This window comes from Daphnia carinata, chromosome 10 (genome assembly GCF_022539665.2).
Source record: "Daphnia carinata strain CSIRO-1 chromosome 10, CSIRO_AGI_Dcar_HiC_V3, whole genome shotgun sequence".
Taxonomy (NCBI): Eukaryota; Metazoa; Arthropoda; class Branchiopoda; order Diplostraca; family Daphniidae; genus Daphnia; species Daphnia carinata.
The window spans coordinates 1,696,455-1,714,258 of NC_081340.1; the positions used below are offsets into that span (position 1 = coordinate 1,696,455).

A 17,804-nucleotide genomic window follows, 5' to 3' on the forward strand; every position below is an offset into this window, starting at 1 on the left:
AAAGTCTTTTAAAAATTTTTAATATTTCTTATCATTGTCGTACTTACTCATTATTATGCACTAGTTGATGAGATAACCAATGAACAGGAAAAAAAATTGGTGGTTTCGCTCATAGTCTACCAGGTAGACTGATGGGGAAGCCTCTAGGCAACCCTGCGAGTGGTAGCTTCACATGCCAAATTGCTTAACTTAACCCTGAATCCTTGAATTAAACCATGACTTTAACTCTGAGGGTCTTCTGACTGAGGCTGGAATGATGACTACGGTTGTAATCACCACGAGCCACACTCCTGTAGGAATTCTTCTCCTTTCCTACACGATGTCTCCTCATCCAGGTATGGCTGCGATCATGAGCCATCGAGTTACCAACAGGAGTTCCACGCAAACTCCTGCCTGTCGTTCATCCCTTGCGAGACAAACGGCCGGTTCCAACTAGCAGTTATTCTCTTTCGAGACCAACTGCCACCGATATTCACCAACCAGCTACACCACCAATGCAATAATTGAAACCTCGGCCTTTTATACCGTATTTTTCGGGTTCAAAACAACGTTGACAAAAAACAGCTAGTAATCTCCAGTTTAGCACGTTAAATCTAAATATTATTCTATTACTTTATATTTAACAAATGAACATTATTTGAAATTTCATGGCCTTTAATTTGATTACGGTAAACCGAGATAAAATTGTAGTATGAATTGATAAAATGTAGAATTGGATGTAACATGTAACAAGCGATGTTTTCCATTGTTCTGTTTTCCTATCATGGGTTATGCTCCACTGGAAGCCTATTCTTGTGTCGTTTGATCTTTTGCTCAAACATAAATTTATTAATAACAGAAGCGAGAGATCTTCAGGACAAGAAAAGCCTACCCCTGAGATTCGCTTTTGTTAGGTCAGCACACATACAAAAATATTCACGAATTAACTTAAAATTCAAATTCAGCCATCAATCCTGAAAACTCGTTATCCAATGGATGAGATCCAGCAAACGATCAACAATAACGCAACTTGGTGGGATTGGTGACTTACTTGGACTGGGTCATGATCTTCGTCACGACCCTATCTTGCCTCTCGATGATGTTTGAGACTCCGCGCTATCGTCTTTGTGATCACCGTCTGTCACTAGTAGATGGCGTGGTTTACAAGCATTCTGTAGCAGACTATGTTTGCTTTAAAATTTTGAATTAGGATTTTTTTTTTTTCAATTTTATTTGTTTTATTTTTCTGGTTTTTTTTTTTTAATTTGCGCGGAGAAAGTCCAAGCAAACAAATGGAAATAGAGAAAGAAAAAGAAAATTCGGGAAAAAATGGAGTACGAGTGAAAATTTGTTCTGCTTGCAATGTGAAAGGAGACAATCTTGGACTGGCGCCTTATTTTGTGCGTGCTTATTTTAGCCTAGACACTGGCAAATCAAGAAGGGTTTGCAAAAAATGTTTTGAAGAAGCAGAAAATCATCAAATCGCTTTAGTAAATTTACTGTCTGAGCATAAAAGCATTGTCTCTGGACCTAAGAGACCAAAGAATGGCATCGAAATTATTGATCTCGATGCTGAGGATGTCAATGCTGAATCTGATGAAGAGCCAGAAGAATGCCCAGAAGAAGTAGAAATAACTGTGGATGTTGAACAATTTGTTGAATCAGTAATGGAGAAATACCAATTCAGTAAACAGCTGCAAGATGCATCCATCCATTTGAGTAACAATGACATAGTTAAGTTTATTTATAAGGATCCGATGGTAAATGATACATTTTCTTGTTGTAATAATCATTTACAGGAGATAAATGTGCTGTTGCCAAAGAAGAATTCACCAAGCTTGACTTGTCGATTTCAGCTCTTGAGAATAACATCACTGCCCTGAGGAAAGAACTGTTTCAACCATACGAACCCATAATTTGCTACGTGGATTCTGTCGATATAGATGAAGAAGGGATAGTGACAAAACACAGTACCACTTTGAGCTCTTCTCCTGCTTCCTTAGAAACAGTGTCAACTTACAAAAAAATAAGAGAACTACCTCCTATTGGAGAATTCATTCATAAGCCAATTCAAGCTCTGCAAACAGTATATGCAATGAAAATATCTCTTTTGAAACCGTGGTTTAAAGGAACAGTAGTAAAGGTATAAAACAATAATTATTATCTACTAGTATGTTTTTCATTTTATGTTATTACCACCGTGTTTTCATTCGTTGCCAGATTAAAGAAAATAAGGAAATGCCTTACGAGATCTGTTTTGAAAATGCGGCTGATAAACCATCGCGCACCTTCCCTCCAAAATACTTGGCATATGCTGAACCAAGTCCTGTCCAGTTCGCTGTTGGGGCCCGAGTTATAGCTCAGTACGTTGGAGAAAAATACGAGATGATGGAACCTTTAGCTTATTACGCTGGCATAATAGCCGAAGAGGCCAAAGCCTTAACTCAACAGCGATATCTCGTGTTTTTCGATCAAGGATATGCGCAGTATTGCCACCATGAACAGGTGAAAATCTGTATCCAAAGTTTGGTTATGCTATCGAAATCCATTTCTTGTTTACCAATTTTTGATTTGTTTTGTTTTTAACAACAAACTTATTAGATTATGATGGTATGTCACAGCTCACGAGACGTCTGGCAAGATGTCTATTCGAAATCTCGTGCTTTCGTGTCGACGTATTTAAAAGGATACCCAGAGCGCGCCATGGTGAAGTTACAACGCGGACAGACTATCAAAACGGAATTGAACGGTTATTGGTTTCGTGGACGCGTAGATGCGGTGGATGGCTCTCTGGCCAAAATTTACTTTCCTTCTGAAAAACGTTTTGAATGGATTTATCGAGGATCAACTCGTTTCCGCCATCTGTACGACCTGCTTGCCAAAGAAGAAGCCAGGAAAAAGCAAGGAACCACGAGACCCACGAGGCCTACCCATAACATGGTACTTGTACATCAAAAGAAAAATGCCCCGTATGTGGAGTATACTGGTGGACCAGTGGATGACTTGCATAAACCTTCATCTCCGCCTTTGTTAGCCCTTCAACTGCCATCTGCATCCCAGGAGGTAAAATTGGAATGGCTCTAAAAAGCTGTGAGAAGTATTTCTTCAATTTTTATTTTTATTTATTTATTTTTTGCTTTAGAACCCAATTCGAGCCGTAGCCCGGAAAAGCACTACCAAAGTTTTTAAATCGCCTCCTGTTGTATCAGCACAACGACGAACGAGAGAACCAGATGTGGACGATGGCTGTATGAATCGTCAAGTGAATCCGTGTAATCAACATATTTATTTCGAGCCACATCAGTGTGGTACCTACTGTGTGAAGGAATACCCATTCGTGGATGGAGAGAACAAAAGTATTTTTATTTATGTATTTTACTTTATTTTATTTTTTCTCCGAAAATTTTATTATTATTATTTTCTAAAGCAATTGATAAAGGAACGTTTTTCTATTTAGATGTCAATCCGTTTTCGATTCCAATGCGATGGGGTTGGGCGCGAGAATTAGCTAAACAGCGACAAGGTGAAAGCTCCTTGATTGTATTTTATCGTGCCCCTTGTGGACGCCGCGTACGAAACCTCGAGGAAGTACACCGGTATCTACGAATCACAGGAAGCGAACTGGGTATCGACCTGTTTTGCTTTGATAGTCTAGTCCAATGCTTCAAAGAATTCAAACCAAATATTATCTACTGTCAAATCAAAGGTACCATAGACTTCTCAAATGTGCCATTCAGTGGCTTCTTATGTATTTCTGTTTGATCTAGACATAAGTTATGGTAAGGAAAATGTTCGGATATCATGTGTCAATTCGATTGACCGTCAAAGTCCGCTTTACGTTGATTACTGCACTGAACGCATTCCCCGAAAAGGAGTCACAATGAATTTAGATCCCAGCTTTCTCATCTGCTGCGATTGCACGGACGACTGCCAAGACAAAGAAAAATGCCAATGTTGGCAACTCACCATAAATGTAACGTCGAAAATGACCTTGCCTTCAAGTTTCTTGATTACTATATAAATAAAAAATAATTCGACAGGCAACTGCCAGAGGCCCTGGTGGAAAGATCAATCCCAATGCTGGATATGAATACCGCCGTTTGACGCAAAACTTGGTGACGGGCGTCTATGAATGCAATTCTCGCTGTCGGTGCCAAAAGACGTGTCTTAACCGCGTGGCTCAAAGGCCTTTACATTTGCGACTACAAGTATTTCCTTTGAGTGTAACATGACATCAAATTACTGTTTAAATGATCTTACGTTCGTTTAGCTGTTCCGGACTGTCAAGTGCGGCTGGGGTATTCGCTGTTTAGATGACATTCCAAACGGCCAATTTATCTGCGTATATGTAGGAGAGCTGCTAACTGATCAAGATGCAAACGACGATGGAACGCAATTTGGCGACGAATATTTGGCCGATTTGAATTTTATCGAACTAATCGAAAATCAAAAAGATGGCTACGAGAGTGAATGCTATCAAAGCGATCAACAGAGTTCGGAATCTCAATCATCCACTAGTGGTGCGATTTATTATTGCTTAAGTCTCCTTTCTTTGAAACTTTTACCTCTAGTCTGTGTATTATTACGGTTTCTATATTTCATTATTTTTTTCATTATAGATGACGACTGGGATGAATCTTCCGACGCTTCCGGTTCGAAAAACTATCCAGGTGGAAAAAGAGGAGGGAGAAGAGGGCGCCCCAGTAAGATGTCGAAATTGTTATCTCGTACACCAGTGAAACCGATTGACGTTGCTGATGACGGCCAAGAAGATGGCCAGAAAAATTTTACCCGTACTTTATACGGCCCGATGGAAAAATGTTTTGTTATCGATGCGAGGAACATTGGGAACATTGGTAGATATTTTAATGTAAGGACCAAAAACAAATTCATTCGTAATTATTTGATTCCATCAGTTTAAAAATGGGTTTTAATTTCCAGCACTCTTGCGAGCCGAATATTTTTGTGCAAAACATTTTCGTCGACACACAAGATTTGCGTTTTCCATGGGTAGGATTCTTCGCTCAGGAATTCATTCGTGCAGGTACCGAGCTGACGTGGGACTACGGTTATCAGATCGACAGTGTGCCTGGCAAAAAGTTGTTTTGCTACTGTGGGGCGAAAAATTGCAGGCGCAGATTGCTTTGAATAATAAGATGTGATGTGACCTCATAACTGGTTCGGCTTATCAAAAGGATTTTTTAAAATCAACTTTCTCTAACGCAGAAACTGTCAAACATTGTGTATTTTTGCAAATAAAAAAAATGTGCATGGTGTTTCTGATTTTTTGTGGCTTGCCAGCTCTTTTTTTTTCGACAATAAATACAACACGGTTTTATATTTAAAGTTTTTATTTATTAATTTCTTGGGTCGGCAAATACTAGAGAATTACGAAAGGCCCGAAGGAGAAAACAACTTTGGCAAAGAAACAGGTAGTGATCTCCTGTTTAGCACGTTAAATCAAAATATTATTCTATTACATTATATTTAACAAATGAACATTATTTTGAATTTCATGGCCTTTAATTGTATTACGGTAAGCCTAGATAAAATTGTAGTATTAATTAATAAAGTGTATAATTGGACGTAACATGTGAAAAACCATTTGCCCCGATTGGCTGTAATCGGGGTACCCGCCCCGACTCGGAACAGGAACAGGAACAGCTATTGGCTCCTGAACAAACCTTATACCATTGCCGTATCTCTTAATATCAAGCCATTGGTTATGCTGCTCGGAAGCCTTTCAGACTTCCAGTTGCATAGCTGATATCGTCAATATAAGTGTTCTGTCATCCTCGACAACAGGTGGCGTGGCCTTCAACAGTGTACTTGTCTATATCACCATGCAGCGCTTAATTCGTCAACAGACTTGACGTATCGTCTTAAATATACACAAAAGATAATAAAATTGCTTCAGGCGCGCATAGAGTTTATTATTGTAGTTGGTGCGTTTGCACTAGCTGCCTCTGCGATGCTAGCGTGTATCTCTTGACATACTATAATCCGATAAGGTGAGTGGGAAACCCATGTACAGTAACTTTGAAAGCTAAACATTCAAATGTAGCCAAGTAAAATCGCGCTAATGAAAGACAAGGCGAAGTTATAGAATAAAACCATAACATACTCGATATTGAAAGGTACCAAGCATAAGGGAGCGAAAAGCTCAAAGTCCTTTTTTATGATCAAGACATAAGGGTCAGTTATCTTTTCTGATAGGTTCTTCATGGTTGATATTGTTTTTGCAGTTATACAATCAAATACTGTGAGTGTTTCAGAAGGTTTATCACATTGGCTGTGACAATTGTGTTATCCACAACATGACTGTGCATCAACCTGGTCGGTAAATTTTACTTTTAAAATACCACATAAATTTATTAAACTAAGTGTTACTATGTAATCACGCAGCTTCCAGAATATTGACCTATCCAGGAGAATATGACAATGTTATTCCTGAAGACATATCTCTAGCAGAGTACATTCTTAATGAGATTGAAAAATTTGGTGATGATATTTCTTCTGTAGGGAAACATTCTCACTTTTGGAATCTGATTTAGAGTTATCATTTTATTTGATTGTTACAGACCAACTCAGAGACCAAGCAGAACATTACCTTCTCACAAATTGTCAATCAAACCAAGGCATTAGCAGCTGGATTACAAATTAAGTTTGGTGTCCAGCCCAAAGAAAATATTGCCATTGTTCTTCCGAGCTGCTTGGAGTACCCTGTTGCAGTTTTGGGTGTTAACTATTGTGGTGCAGCTGCTACACTCATTAATCCCAGTCAAACAATAAGTAATTCAAATGAACATACTAGTTATGTCCTCTTTTTTATTCCTTCTTGTTCTAAGGTGAGCTGAAACATGCAATTAAACTTACAAACCCAAAAGTGTGGATTGGGACAGAAGAATTTTCAACGAAGTTTCACGAACTGTTTCCAAATGCCGCGCAACGACCGCCCTTGATTGTTTTGACGAACAAAGCGGAGCATCCATCAACTTGGGCTGGTTTGTTAGCATTTGGGCAGGGTAAACCTGTTCGACGACCTACCATCAATTCCAAAGAAGATACGGCGCTTATCCTGTTTTCAAGCGGAACTACTGGAGTCCCCAAAGGAGTATCTCTGACAAATGCCAACTACATTGCAGCTCGGAGACAAAATGTGTTAGTTTCAAGCGCAACGACTGATAGTTGAACACTTAGATAACAATTATTATAATTTAGTTTTATTATTTGTAATTTGTTGCTTACGTCTTGCAGGGAGCTCACAAAAGATATCCCCAAGAATCCCGAAGACCTTAATACTGTTATGCTTCCTCTCTATCATACTTTTGGCATTAGCAGCATTTTTGATAACATGGTCAGAGGATTGCGATTTATTCTGGTGCCTCATTTCACTTTCAAGAACATGTTGGAGGCCATTCAAGAATATCGGGTATGAATATTATTTTTTTTTTTCACTAAGATTCTCTAGAATAAAATACTCATTGAAAACGCAGATTTCAATTATGTCTGTTGTTCCTGCCATCGCTACTCAACTGGTCAAGCAACCAGTCGAGCAACATTATGATTTGTCTTCGCTTCGATTGCTTTTCTCCGGCGCGGCTGCCCTCAGCAAAGAAATTCAAGCTGGATTGGTGGAAAAATTTGGATGTTTCGTGTTTCAAGGTTTCATCTCGTTTATGAAGCATGATTGATTGCCGTTCACGCAAAACTCATTCGTAAATGTGTTTAGGTTACGGAATGACGGAATCAACCCTGCGAACGCATAGCAATTTTATTGGCTCCTCTCGTGATGGAAGTATCGGCACCGTAATGCCTTTCTGCGAGTCCATCGTAGTGGATCCTGATACGAACAAAGCTTTGGGCCCTAACGAAGAAGGTGAAATTTGCGTCAGAGGACCTTTAATTATGAAGGGATACATAGGTGACGACGATGCTACCCAACACACGATCGACTCCCAGGGATGGCTGCATACTGGTGATATTGGCTATTACGACGAAGATGGATTCTTTTTCATCACGGACCGTATGAAAGAACTCATTAAATACAAGGGATTGCAAGTGTCCCCAACCGAGCTCGAACAGATCCTGTTGACTCATCCTGGCATTATGGAAGCGGCCGTTGCTCCCGTTCCTGACGAAGCCGCAGGTGAACTACCTCGCGCCTATGTCGTCAAAATTCCTGGTTCTACCCTGACTGAAGATGACGTCGTCAAATTTGTGGCTGGTTAGCAATTTCATAATTTACAAATAGCAGGTCCATCTTCTTCAATGCATTGAATCTCTCATATTAGATAAAGTGAGTCCACACAAGCGGCTACGTGGTGGAGTTGTCTTTATCAAGAGCATCCCCAAAACTGCCACGGGAAAAATCCTTCGTCGTGAACTGAAGCTCAGCAGTAAGCTCTAACTATAGGCTCATGTGGGAAAAATACTTGTTATAGTTTCGCGGAGAGGCCTGGAACATTTATCTGTAGGGTGTCTAGATGAACCCTAAGTCGGAACAGGAAACATGGGATCAGCAACACCTGTTATAGAGATGGTAACCCTATCCAAACGTATGTTATAATCTTATGGAAGTTTGAACTTCTTTATTTGATTAAACTATTCTATTCAATAAGGGAAAAATAAAATATCTAGAAATGATGGCCTGATAAAAAGCAAATTGCGTCGCTTCCATCACAATATGACGCAGCGCTAATAGAACACCGAGATTTTTTGAGGTTCACAGGTTGCGTGTTACAATTTGGAAGAGAGCGCTCTTAGCTCACGTCGTAAAATTTTTCCGCTTAACAGCTTCGGAATGGCGTCAAGAAAAACGACACCTCCCCGGAGTTTCTTAGAGGGAGAAACTTGACCTGCGCTCAAAAATTGAAACGTCAAGTTTTATATTCTTTTAGATGCACTAATTTGATTAATTTACCGTCGATGAAACGAATAAGGTCTAATGCAGTAACAGTAGAACCTGGCCGTTTGACGACGAACGCTCTTGGAAGCTCGCCGGCTACTTCGTCGGGAATCCCGATGACAGCAGCATCAGTCACTTCTGAGTGTGTTAACAGCAAATGTTCAAGCTCTGAGGGGGCAACTTGCGTGGCTTTATACTTGATCAGTTCCTTGAGCCGGTCAACCACATAGAAGAAACCATCTTCATCATAATAACCAATGTCCCCAGTGTGGAGCCAGTTCTGTGCGTCAATCATAGCGGCGGTAGCTCCCGGATTACCACAGTAGCCCTTCATCACCATTGAACCACGAACGCAGATTTCGCCCACTTGCTGAGCACCTAGATCTTGTCCGGTATTTTGATCAACGATCTAAATATAAAAAAATATGTGTAACGAGAATAACAAACACATGTAGTTAAATAGATTGATCGATCTACCTTTGATTCATAATACGGCATAACCATACCGACGCTTCCGTATTTGCGCTGGCCGGGTGGCATGAAGTGTGTAGCCAAGGTACACTCAGTCATCCCGTAGCCTTGAAGGACGTCCCAGTTATACTTACTAATAATCGTTTTTATAATTTCTAAGCTTAAAGGTGCCGCCGAGCTAACAATAGCTCTTACGGAAGAAAGATCGAAATTGTTTGCAGCCGGATGTTTGGCTAGGAGAACAGCTATAGGAGGCACTAGAGGTATCATTGTTACCTGCCAGTAGAAAAAGAAACTAAGTTAATACACTGATAAGTGTAATTGAAATTCATTGGGAACCTTATATTTTTGAATTGCACGTAACATGTCCGAGAAGTTAAATTTAGGCAAAATAATGGCCTTGGCACCAACTGCTAGAGTGGTTAGGACCATAAGACAACCATACTGATGGAACATGGGCAACAGACCAAGATTGACGTCTTTTTCGGTGTATGGAGACCAAGCTCTGTGGGGTGTATGACAAGATAGAGATCAGTATTCTATTGTATCTTTATTACTGTTAGCCTTACTTGAATTGACACAATGCGGAGACCACGTTGCGATGAGTAAGCATCACCCCTTTGGGTAAGCCCGTAGTACCGCTCGAGAATGGCATGGTAGCAAGATCTTCAAAGACGTTAACATTTGGAGGGTCGACGGTCAAGGACTGACCAGACTTAAGGATTGCGTGCCATTGCGAAGCTTCAGTGTTCGAGCTGTCGATGACGACAGCCCTAGTACTATATCCGGCTTTGCCAAGCTTGGAGAGCATTGGAACAAATTCTGATGTACATATCCAGATGTCTGCATTGTTTATACTAGCCACATGTTCCAGTTCCCCTTAAAGAAAAAAGAGTTTTAATCCACTGCAAACTTGGTATTATTTGGAAAACTAATACTGACGAAAAGTATAGATTGGATTAACAAATGAAGCAACTGCCCCCAACTGGTTCACAGCTAGCAGAGTAACTATAAATTCCATGGAATTAGGTATAGCCAATGCAACACATTGTCCATATTTCAAGCCTTGTGAAGCTTGAAGACCTGCTGCCAAATGGTTTACATCACAGATCAGTTGTCCATAAGTAAGCTCTTCCATGGTACTGACGTTAACCTAAGATGTCAACTGACAATAACTGAGCTTGAAGGGGAAAAAAATGTATATTACATACCATTGCAATCCTAGATTTCCATTTACTCATTTCATGGAAAAGGTATTGGTTTAGAGAGATGTTAGGAATATAGTCATCATATTTGAGGGTACATTTTACAATTTTGCTATCGGGAGCTATTATTTAAAAAATAATCTTAGAACTGTAACATATGGTAAAAACATTTTTTATACCCTTTTCTGTCATGGTGAAAGATTTTGCGAGAAAAAATTGTTTGCCAGCAAGAATTACTGATCATAACATTTGGTAGGAGGAGACAAACAAAGGCAAGACGTCAGCGATGTGCAGCCTATTGGTCCTGGCTGGAGAAGCAACAAAAACTTGTTTTCGGGAGGAGTTCAAGGACGCAACAGCACGCGCGTTATATTATTAGAAAGCTGGTGAAAAAAAATCTATGGCTATGAGCATTTCAAACGTCTGTTTATGTTGAAACGTCAACATAGTCAGATGCCATCTACTGCTCAGTTAAAAAACTAATAAATTGTATTAACCTACTTGTTTTTCTGTTCTACACCTGTCATCATGTAGCGGTCAGATTTCTAGTTATTGCTTCACATACACTCATCGAACATTTCTGCTGCATCGCGCTAGCGCTGTCGTGTAGGCCTACTTGCACGCTAGCATTGCGTCAAATATTTGGCGTATTTCAAAAACGATTAACTTAATGAAAAACATAGCAATTTTCCCAGAATCAGCATTCAATTTTGAGTATATTCTGTGATATTCAACCAATTCCGATGAGTGTCAGTTTTTACAGAAAAAATTTTTAAGCCCGACTAAATAAATCCGACAAAATAAGCCCGACTAGTCGGGCTTAAAAATCTTTTCTGCAAAAACTAACACTCATCGGAGTTGGTTGAACATCAAAGGATATACTCAAAAATGAATGCTGATTGTGGTAAAATTGCCGTTTTTTCATTAAGTTAGTCGTTTTCGAAATACACCGAATATTTGACGCAATGCTAGCTCGCCAGTACGCTACAGCGCTAGTGCTATATAGCAGAAATTTTGGGTAAGCGTAAATAAAGAACTAACTACTATATATCTGACCGGTAGATGGCGATAGCAGCGAACAGAAAAAAAAGGCCGATGAGAAATTAATGTATCAACTTAAGCTATATTGCTTGAAAACTCAAGAACAACTGAAGGTCGCCATCGGAAAGAATCTTTCAATAAAATTTTTTTATTCACCTTACATGCTTTTGGTAAAAGTTTGCTTCCGCCCAGGTTCGAACTGAGGACCTGCTGTGTGTGAGACAGCCGTGATAGCCACTACACTACGGAAGCCTATAATTTCTTTGCGTTAAAACTTTAAGATACTGCGAGACGTCCATACAAGAATTTCATTACATGCTGTTAGTGTTTTGAGCGATGCATGTACCTGTATTTTCAAGTGACCTGCACACGTATACATATATACTCGCACACCGTGATTATAACAGCTCGATAGAAGAAATAATGGATATGAAACGACAAATAAAAAAGAATAATGTCCGAGCCGATGCCAAAGCGGAAAATGAGACTTGTACATGTTCACAGATAGAGCTCGGAGCGGATGACAGACTATTGTGCCTGACATCAGGATTTCCTTTCTCCGGACACGGCGTAGGATGAATACGCAACAATATCAATGATATTCATTATTTACATAGGAGAATGATTAATCACAATTGTAATGATTTAGGTGACTCGGGTTTCTCTACCAGACGGAACATTTCTTTTTAGGATTGATGCGCGTTCCGGCCGGACAGTTGAAAATCCGTCCGTATTCGGGTAAGTTCATCATGAAACCGTTGACTCTATTTCACGATATGAAACTTTTAGTGTTTAAATAAATACAGAAAACGAAGAGAACAAATGAAATCAGTCTATACCGATCGTGAGGTGGAGCGTGCTCGTCCATACCGAGAATCAGAGCGTAAGCTTGCGGAGTAATCAGGGCGCAATAAGCCTGTACATTTAAATTCAGTAGAGAATTACCCTTATTTAAATGACTGGTCATAGATTTTTTCAATACCTGAGCAGCATTGATCAACATGATTTGCTCATGTGTGTAGTTTAAACCGGGTAAATTTGGTTGGGATCCCTTCTCACGGGCCATTCTTCTTTGCGTTGCCACAATGGCTTTAATGGCTCCCAAATCTGCGACGTTCTCATTTAACGTCAGTTCGCCATCCACCTACATAATTTTAATATTCTAAGGATATTTATCGACGTTCATTTTAATAGGTAAATATCCCACCTTGAGAACAATGCTAGTTCCGTTAATGGAATATTCAGTGCGGAAGGCGTTGGAGAATTGATTGCTGACGCACGTCATTTTCTGCTGGAACAACCGTTGCGAAGACGGGCTAAGTAAATTCCGCCTGACTCCTTCCTCGTCGAATTCGACACCGGAATTGTCGAAACCGTGCATGATCTCGTGAGCTACGATGAAGCCAAGAGTACCCAATCCGAGGTAGTTGGGCGTGTCCAGAGAAAAAAGCGGATCGTGCAACAGTCCGAGGGGTAACACTACATGTCAAGATGAATCCATTTTTACTATCATGGACGTCTTACACATTTAACTAATCAAACTCACCCATGCTGTTAAAATGCTGCAAGTAAAACGCGTTGGCAATCATCGGATACGCAAGCATTTGCCACCTGTCAATGAAAGATAACCAGGTTAGAATGATCTGCTACCTGTTTTTTTAAGTATTACGCTTTTTGAATCAATTACGTCACAGTTGTTTCATCAACCGGTTTGCCGTAAATGTCGAAAAAATCACGTCGGAAGAGTTGGTACATTTGCCAGGTACTCGCTACGAAATCCAGTCCATCGATGTTCACCTTTTATTTATTCATTGTTCTGAATTCAACTCAATTAAGTTAAAGCAATAATGCTTACCTGAGCCGCCATGCTTTCAAGAAAAGTTTGATTGAAGAAAATGGAAGGCGCCACCAAATTTGGTTTTAAATTGCGAGCTTTATTCAAGGCTTTCACTTTGGTGATTGAGTCTGGCCAACTGGACTGTTGAATCATTTCAATTACCGATTCCTTAAGAGCCACAAACATCTCTTCAGCCTAATTAAAACAGCAGAAATAAACCCCAAAAATTATTAAATAATAATAAAATAAATGATTTGATATGCTGACCTTAACTCGGTAGTTTTCTAGCTGAGCGGGAGTGAAATGTTGCAGATAGATGCCGCTGAGAATCTCACCGAATCCTCCTTTAACTGCCTGGATGCAAAACGACCATTTGTCCATGCCAGGTGGTGCTTTGAAGAGCTCCAAAGCGAGATCACGCACCACTAACATTAGCAAAGTGTTGTGCAGGATTCTCGGTTCTGTCACGTTCACAATCGCCTCGATTTGATGAAGGATGTCCGGGTAATGAACAACCACCGTTGTATCCATAGGAACATCTTTTCTAAATGTTTTCCGCAACAAAACGGGCCAGTTGATCTGCGCAGAAAAATGAATATAAATACTTGAAATTTTTTTTAAAAGCAGGAGGATTATGTAATTACAAAGCCAAAATGTTGTTGGAGCAAATCCACTGTGTAATAGTTGAGTATTTTGGAACTTTGCTGCTTGAGTTTTCGGTCTCGATCGCTGGGCAACAGGTGATCGATGGAAGATATTACTCGGCGGATGGCCGATTCCTCCTTCCTGTAATCATTGGCACCAGAGAAAGAATTGAAAGCCCCAAGGTCCTGCATTAACCGGAAGGCTGCTGAAGCCCTAGCGTCTCTCGACAATTGCTTTAAGACAAACAACATGTTAACACGTTGAATTTACAAGTCTCGTCGTGATTTTGCCTACCTGAATCGATTGGAGGAAATTGGCGTCTGGTAGAAATTGGTTATCAAGGTCCTGAGATGGATCAGGATGGTTCAACGATTCAAATATGGCGAAATCAGGAAATTCATCGTGATTATCCAGTTGGCCATCACCCATGCCTAGGAATTGTCTTTTCACTCTGTGCCTTTCTTTCTTTTCTCGAATGACGTTCAGTTGATGCAAGAGGTCGCGCGGAACAGGCGAATGGAATTGCGGAACGATGCCACTCTGCCTGGGCAAAGTTACACTCAACACGTAACGTGAAGTGTTGCGATCGTCAACTTGCACGACGAGATCAAAAAGCGGTGCTCCGTTCACGTTCAGGATTTTTCCGATCAACTCCGTTAGGTCCCATTGAGCTGGATCCCATTCCGATGGTGCGGCAATGAATCCGAGTTCGTCAACGGCTTTTTTCACTGCATTTGAGATCAAGGTGACAACGAGTTGAATGAATTTCAAGTGCTGTATAGACAGGAAAAACAAAACAAAAGGGCGCCAACTTACCGGAAGCGTGACGAACTTGGTCCTGACGATCAGCCATGCACGACGCGAAATAACTGCGAACTTTGTCGTTGGCTTTGATTTCATCCGGTTTCGTTGGGCTTTCCAGCATTACTGTATACACAAACAAATTGTTGTTTCAATCGAACCTAACGGATATTTGAAGGTTCGTGCGATGTTTGTAAACTCACATTTCAATTGGTGATCGACCGAAGCTTGAAGATTCTCTAATACCAGGACGACGTCTTTACCACCAGGCGTTCGGGCTTGTCGTTCGAGCCAACCACCGCAAGCGAATTGGGCCATATCGTCGCACGGATCGGCTTTCGTATCCAGCGCTGTTAGAATCCGCGCTGATGCTTCTACGCATTCCAATGACACGCACATATCCGGTTCCTGTATCAGATTTCTTTCACTTTCTAATGTGTGTTTTTGTTTTTATTTTTATTTAAAAAGCTGCTAACCCGTGTCAGGTTGCCAATTAGCGATCCTACAGGGATCACATCGTCCGTGACGATGAACGATTTGTTTCCAGCCGTTAAAAGTCGATCCTCTAATCTCAGATAGATTTCAACTAAAACTATCATAGCCACGAAGAAACCTTTTGATGTTTTTGCATGGATTAAAATGCTGTAAGCAGATCAAATTTCAATAAAAAAAAAAAATAAAGTATACCAATAAAAATAATGGCAATCGCTGACAGGAGCAGTTTTTCGGGGAGCGTGCGCTGTTTCCAGCACGCTGTCCATCCCGAATCGCAAGTGCCGGGTATTGTTTCAATTTCTGAATCAGCATTTTCCACTGATTTATTGGGTGTCATTTTTTGATGTGTTGTTGCTAACTGGCGCTCTGTTTCAAATAAAAACTGGATTAGAACGTTCAAACAGCTAATTGTAATCACGTCTTAATTCAGTATGTACATAAATAATATTAGGGACAAGAGATTGAGGTCACCAGGGTATAAAAGCATAACGGATCTTTTCTTTCTCTTCTAGAAAGTGAGAGGGGTGTTTTAGGGAAAACAAATGTTACACACGCATTGTCCCCAAATGTCGAAACACAATGACAAGTTCCGCATCAAGGGATTCGATAGTTTCGAAATGCATAAAAGAAAAATTGCCAGGATACGTTGGACTTACCTGGAAGTGAGCTGTGTGTACTATAAAATAGTTTATCTATAGATCCCCTTTGTTTGCCCGTGGAATATAACTCTCTTCCACTGGGATGGGTTGACGTTTATACCGGGCGGCAAGAACAGAACCTGTTGGGACGACGTTGCAGTCGCTACTAACTGACGTTTAGGTTTTCAGCTGTAGTCTTTAGGGCCTGCTGTTGGCTGGCGGGACTTTCTCCGCCAACCCACCGGCAATCTATTATAATGGGGGGTATACGATGAGAGTTTGTATATGTAACCCAAGTCCCTCCCTCGTTACATTCATCGGCAAACAGGGAAAGCAAACCTGTATCCCCAAGGCGTGAAAGTGTATTCGATTTTTTTAAAGCTACTGGTGAGTTATACTTTCCCCGCAATTTTTGCACACTATCAAAATAAAAAGAAATGGAGAAAAAAATATACGCTATTCTTTTTATAACGAAGAGAAAACGAAATTATAAAGAGAGAGAGAGAGAGAAAGAACCAAACTTTTGCTTTCTCTCACCATCTGCAGCTCGTCCGTGTTGTATGTGTAACCGATCGCCGAACGTGAAACTTATGGCCCTAACAAAACTTGTCACGCCATTTTGCTTCGTTATCAAACATTGTTTAAAAGTATATTATTTTCTCTATTTCGATTGAAACGAAATTCTGTTATAGCTGCACGGGTAAACATTTTTATTTCGAGCTAGTTTCGACTGCAAGCGGAAGTTGCGTAATTTTGTTAGAAATCAGAAAAATGATATGACAAAGAACAACCCAAAAATGTTTTGGATAGTCGTCGGGCTTTCTCCACATTCACTCAGCATAGAAATAGTTAGAAAAAAAAATCTAGTTTGCCATGTAATGAATGAATAACTAATGGCTCATCATTATTGCACTGTTGCTTTGAATCGATCCGTAATGTAAGTATGTGGAGCGAGGTCGTCTTTGTTTCGATTGCCAACTCGTTAGGGTGTAGAGATTGGACTGTTCATGCCTCATCATCATGGATGGCTTTTGTGCTTTTTTTTTCACGATAAAACCAAATGTCCCCATTTCACGAAAGCTACACGCGGGGGTCGACTTTTGTTGAACCATTGGACGCGCCACAAACTTTCTTATATGGTCTCTTTAGTAGACGTGTGTACAGCTGGAAGCCAATCAAATGACTCGAATTTACCTTGAGTGCAGCCAAAAGTGTATGTACCTGAATCAGCAAATGACATCAGTAAATTTTACTTTAGTATTTACTAACTTTCTCTTTTTATTTCGACGCGTTAAAACAGCTTAAGAAATGCTTTGCTCTGTACGAGACCTCCGTTATGCATTTAAGTGAACGCTTAAATAGTCATTTTATATTTTAAGTATTTTCTAAAAATATTCAACAGGGCAAAATAATCAAAATTTTAGCTAATAAACGTCGTGTGGATTTTAATCTACAAGGTCACGAAACGTTGATTTTGTAAATGTGAATTTTTGCCTCCAGGATTTTCCTGGTTCCATTTTTCCGGATGATTTGGCTACTAGAATAGCCGCGGACGATAGAATTGCAATTAGAACGACGTTAATGGACTTTCTAAATGACGTAACTTTTTTTGTGTGTTAAAGTCACATGTCCATTGTTTTTCCTTCTCCACGGTGATGTGGCTGAATCTACGGAGAAAGGGAGATTGCGCTGAATCATCCGTCATTGCAAACTTGCAATGTGGGGCATTCCCACAATCAATTTTCTTCAAGTTTTCACGTATTCAATCGACTTTGAAAAGGGCA

The 17,804-nt window shown here is 40.2% G+C and overlaps 4 protein-coding genes and 1 non-coding gene across 6 annotated transcripts; 2 read left to right on the forward strand and 3 right to left on the reverse strand.

The window, feature by feature from the left end:
• Positions 1-1,216: 1,216 nt before the first annotated feature.
• Positions 1,217-5,253, forward strand: LOC130698714 (histone-lysine N-methyltransferase SETDB1-like). Of its 2 annotated transcripts, XM_057521407.2 has the most exons (12): positions 1,217-1,698; positions 1,779-2,122; positions 2,200-2,484; positions 2,581-3,042; positions 3,122-3,335; positions 3,437-3,685; positions 3,747-3,952; positions 4,020-4,187; positions 4,250-4,277; positions 4,332-4,499; positions 4,599-4,849; positions 4,921-5,253. In XM_057521407.2, exons 1-12 carry the CDS (start codon positions 1,272-1,274, stop codon positions 5,125-5,127), a joined length of 3,009 nt encoding a protein of 1,002 aa, XP_057377390.1. In that variant the 5' UTR covers positions 1,217-1,271; the 3' UTR covers positions 5,128-5,253. The 2 variants fall into 2 exon arrangements, with proteins under 2 accessions (XP_057377390.1, XP_057377382.1); XM_057521399.2 differs by having other exon boundaries at positions 1,219-1,698; positions 4,250-4,499.
• A 605-nt stretch (positions 5,254-5,858) lies between these two features.
• Positions 5,859-8,530, forward strand: LOC130698815 (uncharacterized). Its single transcript, XM_057521447.2, has 9 exons — positions 5,859-5,990; positions 6,225-6,315; positions 6,385-6,497; positions 6,561-6,771; positions 6,828-7,140; positions 7,237-7,411; positions 7,476-7,644; positions 7,712-8,206; positions 8,274-8,530. The coding sequence occupies exons 2-9, from the start codon at positions 6,297-6,299 to the stop codon at positions 8,387-8,389; spliced, it is 1,611 nt and encodes a 536-aa protein (XP_057377430.1). The 5' UTR covers positions 5,859-5,990; positions 6,225-6,296; the 3' UTR covers positions 8,390-8,530.
• Positions 8,531-8,538: 8 nt separating this feature from the next.
• On the reverse strand, positions 8,539-10,964 carry LOC130698831 (uncharacterized). Its single transcript, XM_057521449.2, has 8 exons — positions 10,743-10,964; positions 10,570-10,685; positions 10,301-10,511; positions 9,928-10,237; positions 9,698-9,863; positions 9,365-9,634; positions 8,903-9,296; positions 8,539-8,837 (listed from the first exon to the last, which is right to left on the reverse strand). Exons 1-8 carry the CDS (start codon positions 10,753-10,755, stop codon positions 8,719-8,721), a joined length of 1,599 nt encoding a protein of 532 aa, XP_057377432.1. The 5' UTR covers positions 10,756-10,964; the 3' UTR covers positions 8,539-8,718.
• An 819-nt stretch (positions 10,965-11,783) lies between these two features.
• Positions 11,784-11,856, reverse strand: Trnav-cac (transfer RNA valine (anticodon CAC)). Its single transcript has one exon. It is a non-coding gene; the product is annotated as a tRNA-Val (tRNA).
• Positions 11,857-11,931: 75 nt separating this feature from the next.
• On the reverse strand, positions 11,932-16,196 carry LOC130698728 (endothelin-converting enzyme-like 1). The gene is made up of 15 exons (XM_057521419.2): positions 16,039-16,196; positions 15,575-15,748; positions 15,364-15,500; positions 15,091-15,295; positions 14,903-15,013; positions 14,381-14,814; positions 14,086-14,319; positions 13,709-14,020; positions 13,460-13,636; positions 13,292-13,401; positions 13,151-13,215; positions 12,812-13,083; positions 12,587-12,748; positions 12,444-12,520; positions 11,932-12,368 (listed from the first exon to the last, which is right to left on the reverse strand). Exons 2-15 carry the CDS (start codon positions 15,717-15,719, stop codon positions 12,269-12,271), a joined length of 2,541 nt encoding a protein of 846 aa, XP_057377402.1. The 5' UTR covers positions 15,720-15,748; positions 16,039-16,196; the 3' UTR covers positions 11,932-12,268.
• Between the last annotated feature and the right edge of the window lie 1,608 nt (positions 16,197-17,804).